Here is a 9012-nt window from a genome sequence, read left to right as displayed (position 1 = left end):
AACTTTTCCACAACATTATAAATTATTGAGATGCACCTGTATATATATATATATATATATATATATATAAGAATAAAAAATTACTTAAAGTAGGATATCAGTACATTCATTTCTTACCACTGAAGTGTACAGTTTGTGCAGCGGGACCTTCTTTTGATCCGTAAACAAAAACCTCTCGCTTAACATCATGTTCTCTTCAGTTAGGCATTTTAAATCCCTCCGAAATCATATTTACTCTCATAAATATATTAATTTTAAATAATCATTCAATAAAGAGATCGATAAACGAGCGAGTCAATCAGCCAGTAAAGCGAAAAATGACCGTTAATTTTTTAATTGTGCGAGCGCGCGGCTCTCTGAAAGACAGGTGAAAGCGGGTGCTGGAGAAGCGCGTGCAGATCAGAGGCGCGCAGTAAATGAAGATAAAACAAACCCACAAATTTATTATTACTTATAGCTTAACGCTGGCTTAATATTATAATTTAAATCGCGTTTTGATTTATCTAATTTCTGTATTTTAATAAATGCTGCATTAAACGAATTTCAGGGCTCTGTATAGGCCATTACATTAACATCTGCAACGTGTTCACTGTCTTTCAGTAAAGATAGTTTTACAGGGTTATAAAAATAACCTGAGAATTACCATAAGGGAACGTTCTCTATAAGTTATTTTTAGGTTATTTAAAAATAACCACCATGCAACGTTCTGGGAACGATATTTTATGGTTACAAAAAATATAACCTAAAAAGAATGTTCTCCTAACGTTAGTATTTGGTTCCCAAAAAAATAACCAAACGGGAACCAAAAACTAACATTAGGGGAACGTTCTGTGGTTGCTGGGGAAGCGGTTCTGGGTGGAGATCTCGAAGACCGGAGGCGGCGTAGGGGGAGAGGTCGTCGCCCGGGGCTTGGCTCGCGTCTTCCGCTGTGGGTGCACCCAGGGTCCGTGGTGTCCCGGTGCTGGAGTGAAGGACATCTGGGAAGAGGCCTGTGCAGAGAAACACACAGAGTAGAGGTGGTGGGAGAGTTAGCAGTGCGCTGTATACTTACCCCGGACTTGTGAGCGTCAGTCCGGGATGTTTCCAGCGCAGCTCTCCGCTCCCTCAGCTAGGCCTGCTTCTTCACCAGGTTGCGAATCTGCTTCTCCACGGCCTTCGGGTCGAATGCAGCTCGAATGTCACGTGTCCTCACCTGCACTCAAAGGTAGACACACATCCGCCATTAAAGCAAGTAACAGTGAGTAAAACAATGGTAATGTGTGTGAATACAGTATTAGCAATGTAAGCGAGATTAGCGGCAACCACGCTGGTGATGCTAACGGCCTGCAAGCTAATAGCGGACTCGGGAAATCAAAATAAAACTAGTGATAACAAGGCGCTCTGATTGTTTTTGTCGTAGAATACGGTAGGGGATATATTCACACATTATAGAAACGGAAATTATGGTGTATAAAATTGATTTTAAGATCAAAAATAGACGATGAAGAATTAACTTGACGGAGCTCAAACTCAAAACATGCGGTAGCAACAAAACGCATTGTCTTTGTTAGAGGAGGGGCCATGCTCAGTGGCTCCAGTCCGCCCAAAAAATCCTGAACACAAAAATGGTGAAAAACTACGGTCTAACTCCACAATTCAGTACTACATACACTCTTAAGAAAAATGGTTCTAAACAGTACCAGAAAACGGTTCTTCGGCTTGTAACAATAGCAGAACCCTTTTTAGTGCTAAATAGAACCTTTTTTATAGGGTTCCATATAGAACCATGCTTTAAAAATGCTATATAGGACCTTATTGATGTTATAAATAACCTTTCTAATAATAGTTTTTCATTCATATTAGTATGTTAATATCATTAATATTAGTATTATTTGTATATATTATTTATTAATATTGTTTTTTACCCCTCTATCTGCCTGGTCTTATAATATCTTGAAGTGTCTATTAGGGATTTACATAAAATCAACAACAACATGTCAATTAGGTACTTTTTTATGACGTGAAGTTGTAGCAAAAATGACATAGTGTTCATAGTGATAGTGTTCTTCTAACAACAGTTAATAGCAGAATGCATTAATAAATGACAATGGACATTGAACATAATTAAATGCTTAAAGAAATAAAACAAAATAGAACATGAAATAGTGTATTGAAGACCAAGCTCCAGTGAAATATCTTCACAATCCTCTATGATGCTTTTAAGTTAATCATTATGTGTATTTTGGTGTGATTGGATGGCAGTTTCTCTCAATCAGACAGCATCTGAAATGCACAACTGAGTTTAGATATATAATTTGTCTCCTTTCATTTGTTAATGTGAAAACAATTGTTTATGAAGGCCAAAAGTAGTATGTGAGCACTTCACAATGTTAAAAGGAAAAAGTAATATAAAGTCACGTATAGCTGGGTATGTTTATGCATAAACCCTAGTAATAAAAAATATCTAACAAAATGGACCAAATATTCAGTATCTTTGTTACTTAGTGAAGAAGAGGAGAGAATATTTAACTGAACAGAGCTGGTCACACTGACTTACATGCTCTCTTAAACTAAAAAAGAGAAAAGACATAGGAAACCAATTAGCATTTGAAAGTTATAATTTATAGACATTTTAAGAAAGAAATGATTTACCTGTTGAGAGTGTGTTGACAGTCTGTGTATTTGGATGGCTGAGCTTCAGAAAATCAGTAATGAGGCATCTTAGAGTGTAGCCTCGGTTAGGGTTTTACATGAAAACAACAACAGCAGCATGTTGTGTGAATTGTATTTTTATTGACATGCAAAATTGTCAGTGCTCTTAACAACAGTTATTAGCTGAATGCATTAATGAATGACAATTGACATTGAACATGAGTAAATACATAAAGAAGTAAAACACAAAATAAGAACAAAAAATAGATGTGATGAAGACCAAGTTTCAGTGAAACAATCACAATCCAATCCATATAATGCCTTTAAGTCCATCATTTAGTTGTGATTAAGTAGCGATTTTTCTCTGCAGATGATGAGGTTGTGGGAATGCATCTGAAATACACAATTGAGTTTAGAGTTACAGTGTGTCCATTTGTTTGTGTAAAAACAATTATGTTTATGAAGGCCAAAAGCAAAAATGGACAGTATGTGAGCCCTTCACAATCTTAAAAGAAAAAAGTGATATAAAGTCATGGGATAGTTTTAATATTTTTGTGACTGGGTATGTTTATACATAAACCCAAGTAATAATTAAAAAAAATATTTTACTTTTACTTACTTTGTGGAGAAGAGGAGAGAATTCCCACAGCTTAGCAGAGCTGCACACACTTATATGTGACCAAAAAAATAAAAAATACAAACCAGTTTGGAAGGATTTTGTTTGGAAACCAGTTCAATTTTTAAAGTTAAAAATGTATTTAAATTTTAAGAATGCAATAATTTACCTGTTGAGAGTGTGTTGACAGTCTGTGTAGTTGGATCACTGAACTCCAGAAAATCAGTACTGAGGTGCTTTGACAGTTACAGATATGAAAAACAAAAGGGCGAGGATAAAGAACCCTAAACTCTAACACAAATAACCATTTAAGCATAAAAGGGTTCTTCAGAATGCTTTGGCTCTAAATAAAACCATCACTGCATGTAAAGAACCATCTTTTTTTAGAGTGCAGTTCACAGTCTTTGTAATGTGTTTTCAGCAACACATTTCTACATTTATAATGTGTTTAGAAACAACTCTCTGAATTGCCTTGGACTTTAAGTTACTAAACTACAAGCAGCATATCTGTGACACTTTCCATGAATAGGGTACAAAAAGGCCTGAAACCTTTACATAAAATGTTTTTCTTCATTAAATGGTCATTGAAATTAGGTTCGTAGGCTAATCTTCAAAACAAACAAACTAGCAAAAAACATTAAGTCGTTTCTAGCAATACATATTACATTAACGTCTAAACATCTGAACAAAGATAAACGTACATTTCCCCAAACTCGATTCTGTAAGGTCAATCGCGCCCCATCCAGCAGTCTGACATTAATTCACTCATTTGTTTTAAAAAAAAAAACGGCACTACTTTCATGTGTCTCGTATTACACCGCACGCTTGCGCTTTGTCGTTTCAGACAAAAAAACTCTACTAAAATACTGTAATATTGTTGCAGTGGTCGTCTAGTTGTTATGCCCATTGTCTTGTACGTAGTAATGGACTATATTTATCTTAGCGGAGGCATTAAAATAATATTAGGAAATCCTAATTCAGTATTCCTAATTTCCATGTGTTTGTTTATGTATTTGGTGTCGCAGGCGTGCAGTAAGTGGGATAAAGGACAAAACAAACCTCTTCAAGTAAAAAGAACTGGATTTATTTTAAGTATCCTAGATCATGCTCAAATCCATAAAACGTTCATGCTTCATAAAAGTTGTGGATAAAGTTTGAGGAAAGTGAACGTTGGTTTAAATGAGCAGAATCAGAGTTATGCTTTATATTTAGATTGTGCCATAAGAAAATGTTTATATCATTATGAATAAAATATTCAATAAAACAGTGTCAGTGATAGGCCAAGAAAAAAAGTCAGGGGAGTGGCCCAGACTTTTCAGCCAATCAGAAACTGGATTGGCTGTCATGCCTTTGGAAGGCGGGGTTTTAGAGAGTGCATGTGTTTGATGCAAAACAGTTTAACCTGCTTATAGTATAGTATGCCTAGCCCAATAAATCATTCCTCTATTGTGTAAATCACTATGGATAAAACATCTGAAAAAATGCATTACTGAAATATCAAAATCAAATCAATATCATTGTATATACAGTATCATACAAAACAAAAAGCTTGTTTGAATTATATTACCTCTATGTGATGTAAAGGGTGTTTTATATATTATATATATATATATATAAAATGTTTTAACTTGCATACTTTTATGGCTTTAGTACTTAGATTTTACAGTCATTGAATTGATCAAAACAAAAAGCTTGTTTGAATTATATTACCTCTATGTGATGTAAAGGGTGTTTTATATTATATATATATATATATAAAATGTTTTAACTTGCATACTTTTATGGCTTTAGTACTTAGATTTTACAGTCATTGAATTGATCATTCAGTGAAGAGAGCTGCTGATGCATCTATACCAGCTCTATATTCTCATGGTTACTTTGTTTTGTCTATATTCTCATGGTTACTTTGTTTTGAATGATGAATTCTCCCTGGATTTACTTGAGTTTCCTCCCATATGTACGTATTACAAGGGCTTGAATGCATCAGAGTGTCTGTGCAGCACTGAAAAATGGCTGTTGTTGAGTTTCTGCTGTATTTTCCAGGTATCGCAGGTACATTACTGGGAGCTTTGCTGTTGTTATTGCTCTTATATCGCCTTTCCTCGGACCACAAATCTCAGAAAGAAGGGAAAGAGCCACCGGGACCCAAACCACTGCCGCTGTTGGGGAACCTGCTGACCCTTGACCTCACAAGACCTTTTGACAGCCTTTGTGAGGTGACAACTTGACATGAACACATTTAAACAGTAATAGTAGCCTAACGTTTTGAGATTTGTTTGTAATTGTCTTTGTGTCCTCCAGCTCTCCAAAACCTACGGGAACATATTCCAAGTGTTTTTGGGTCCTAAAAAAGTTGTGGTATTAGTTGGATACAAAACCGTCAAAGAGGCCCTTGTCAACTATGCAGATGAGTTTGGGGAGCGAGATATTACGCCTGGTTTCAGGATACTTAATGATGGTCATGGTAAGAATAACAATGTTTTGTTTGCATTTAAATCAATTCATAATTTACCACCAAATTGTGTTCAGTCATTATATGGTTTATTAGCCTAGGAATCTAGACTCATTGTCTGATGTTTTTGTGTTGATCAGGGATCCTCTTTTCCAATGGAGAAAGCTGGAAAGAAATGCGACGCTTCGCTCTCAGCAACCTGCGGGACTTTGGGATGGGCAAGAGAGGAAGTGAAGAGAAAATCATAGAGGAAATTCAGTATCTGAAAGGAGAGTTTGATAAGTTTGAAGGTACAAGCTGAGACACGCACATGCAATCATGCTCTTAGTTTATAAGATCCATTGAGAGACGGTTTGTTGTTTCCTCTTCACAGAGAAACCCTTCAACACGACACAGCCGGTGAACTACGCTGTGTCAAACATCATCTCATCTATCGTGTACGGCAGCAGATTTGAATACACAGACCCTCAATTCACTGAAATGGTCGACAGAGCAAATGAAAATGTTCGGGTTAGTGGATCGGCATCTATGATGGTATGGAAGTAGGAGTTATATATTAACCAGAAATTATTTGGTGACTTTGAAATAATTTTTTTAATCGTTAATACATGCACATCTTTCTTTCCTCTCTCTGAATATGCACTTATAAGCTATACAATATATTTCCGTGGTTGGGTCCGTTCCTAAACAGCAAAAGGATTATTATAAGGAATTTGATGAAAAATAGAGCAGAAATTGTGAAATTAATCACTGGACTGCAGGAGACTCTAAATCCACATGACTGCAGAGGGATTGTCGACTCCTTCCTCGTCCATAAACAGAGTGATGAGGTATGGAAATCACCATGTAGCATAGAAATGCAAGAAAAGTCAAAAGTAATCAGTAGCTTTGATTAGTAAACCGGTTTAGACTTGCACACAATATGCTAAACTTGCAATGGTTTTTATTTTGAATATAGTTGAACATTTTGAATAAATTAAGTACTTTGCAACATTTAGCTTTACTCATTATTTTAGTAAAAAGGATAATTTTGTGCTTTATGGATTTGGACTTGTCAGCAATCCGGCAAGAAGGACTCATTCTTTCACCATGAGAATCTTCTCATGACGGTGGGAAATCTGTTTGTCGCTGGTACCGACACCACAGGAACGACTCTGCGCTGGGGTTTGATGCTTATGGCCAAATACCCTCAAATACAGGGTAAAAATACAGTAATGTCAAAGAGTTTTTCCTCAATGCTGAATTCAACAGTGTCCAAAGGAACAAATATGTGTTGCATTTGTGTGCAGATCGAGTTCAGGAGGAGATTGACAGAGTGATCGGTGGACGTCAATCGGTGGTGGAAGACAGAAAGAAATTACCTTATACAGATGCTGTGATTCATGAAACCCAGAGACTGGCAAACATAGTGCCCATGAATCTCCCTCATATGACCAGCTGTGACGTTACCTTCAATGGATACTTCATCAAGAAGGTCAGTCAGAAGAATAAATACATATAAAGCCAAGAGAAGATACCATGTGCATCTTGAACATCAAAGTTTTGGTCTTTTCTCTTCATTTTCTAGGGCACCACTGTAGTTCCTCTGCTGACGTCTGTTTTGAAGGATCCGAGCGAATGGGGAAAACCAAACAGCTTTTACCCAGAACACTTCCTTGATGAGAAGGGCCAGTTCATCAAGAGAGATGCTTTCATGCCCTTTTCTGCAGGTACGTTCAAATCTAAACACCCAGTGATTTGAAGAAATAAATATTTGAATTGTAATTAAACACATTCTTTCTTCTCTCAGGCCGCAGGATGTGTCTTGGAGAGAGTTTGGCCAGGATGGAGCTCTTCCTGTTCTTCACCTCTCTCCTTCAGAGCTACCGCTTCACGACTCCACCTGGAGTGTCTGGAGATGAGCTGGATCTCAAAGGAGTTGTAGGAATAACGTTGAATCCGTCTCCACACAAGCTGTGTGCGATCAGACGCTCCTGATACTTGACAATCAAAACATATTATACTTCTTTTTAAGTAAGAACTGTCATGATTTTGCTTGATCTGAGTAAATGCACAAAATTTATGTTTGTAAATAACTTAAACCTGATGAGAAATGTGTAAAATCACTTCAGACTATTCTTACTTCTGTTTTTGGCACAACTTGCCTTGAGTAGCAGTTGCATGGGTTGTATTTGTTTATTTTTTTACTTGTTGTGCTGTAAGAATTTTGTAGTAAAAAAAAGATAATTTAACAAAAGTTTCTCAATCATTTTCTTAAACATGTTAACACAAAAATATATTAACCACTTAAGACTACATTAAGTTACATAATGTGTATAAGAATAATATTGCTAATGAGATAAACCTAAAGGTGTATTTTCTGAATATATATATATATATTCTTCATTTAATATAATTTGCTTCTTACTTATCTTCTCACTTGTCTATGAAGAAAAATGCTTTCCTACCCTTTGCTATTTGCCAGATCTTGGGCATTTATTTATTTATTCTTTACTGACAACACATTTGCTGTACAAAAGCCTTATCAATATTTGTTTCAGACCTTTTAATTTAAGAAAAAATCTAATTACTACAGTACAGTAAATGTTTTAAAAGTAGATAATTGGGCTGTGCTACTCTGGGTTTTCAAATTTACAGTGGTATATTTAAAAAAATATGTTTTAAAAAAAATATCATTTTGAACTGTTGCTTTAACTGTAATCTACTGTACATCTACAACAACATTGGACTGTGTCCTAGTTTTGACAGTCTCCACCTCCAAGACCAAATGTAGCCACTCCCACTTCACCTATGCTACATTTGAACTGCACAAGCCTCAAGGTCTTCTGGGTATTGTTCTGTGAACATGGCTCTCATGGAGGCACTCCTTCAGGTTTCCAGCACAGGAACATTAATCTGCTGCTTGCTTCTGCTCTTAGCTGTTTATCTCCTGTTCTTCAGGTCTCAGAGAGACGAAAATGAACCTCCAGGGCCAAAACCGTTGCCACTTTTGGGAAATCTGCTAATGTTGGATGTCAGCAAACAACATTTGAGCCTGTGTGAGGTAAGTATGAATGAGATCAGTCCTTTTGACCAACCAGTTCGATTGGTTTGTTGACAAACCTGACTGACGAGTTCTTAAAGAGCACAATTCTGTTTTTCACGGATATAAAATATATGATAGTTCACCCAGAAATGACAATTCTATCTTCATTTACCCACCCTCATGTCTTTCCAAACTCTTATGACTCCTTTGTTCAGTGGAACACAAAATAATATATTTTGAACTTGCATAGAATTGACTTCCATTGTATGAAGTGGAAAAAAAATAAGT

At 36.2% G+C, this 9012-nt stretch overlaps 1 protein-coding gene and 1 pseudogene across 2 annotated transcripts in view; both read left to right on the top strand.

Moving 5' to 3' along the window:
- LOC107553658 (cytochrome P450 2K1-like) overlaps positions 1-7835 on the top strand; it is a 12777-nt gene extending 4942 nt beyond the window's left edge. Inside the window, exons 2-10 of one of the 2 annotated variants that reach the window (XM_016235944.1) lie at positions 5291-5463; positions 5549-5711; positions 5840-5989; positions 6073-6233; positions 6350-6529; positions 6758-6899; positions 6989-7173; positions 7267-7408; positions 7489-7835. In XM_016235944.1, the coding sequence (XP_016091430.1) occupies positions 5291-5463; positions 5549-5711; positions 5840-5989; positions 6073-6233; positions 6350-6529; positions 6758-6899; positions 6989-7173; positions 7267-7408; positions 7489-7676 (1484 nt within the window). In that variant the 3' untranslated portion in view covers positions 7677-7835. Of the gene's footprint in view, positions 1-5241; positions 5464-5548; positions 5712-5839; positions 5990-6072; positions 6234-6349; positions 6530-6757; positions 6900-6988; positions 7174-7266; positions 7409-7488 lie in introns of those variants that run through there. The other variant, XM_016235943.1, reaches the window with a different exon arrangement.
- A 709-nt stretch (positions 7836-8544) lies between these two features.
- Positions 8545-9012, top strand: part of LOC107553623 (cytochrome P450 2K3-like) — an 18295-nt pseudogene continuing 17827 nt past the window's right edge.

The sequence above is a fragment of the Sinocyclocheilus grahami genome, unplaced genomic scaffold, assembly GCF_001515645.1.
Source record: "Sinocyclocheilus grahami isolate Dianchi unplaced genomic scaffold, SAMN03320097.WGS_v1.1 scaffold476.1, whole genome shotgun sequence".
In the NCBI taxonomy this organism is placed as follows: domain Eukaryota; kingdom Metazoa; phylum Chordata; class Actinopteri; order Cypriniformes; family Cyprinidae; genus Sinocyclocheilus; species Sinocyclocheilus grahami.
This window is presented reverse-complemented; position numbering and strand designations above follow the sequence as displayed.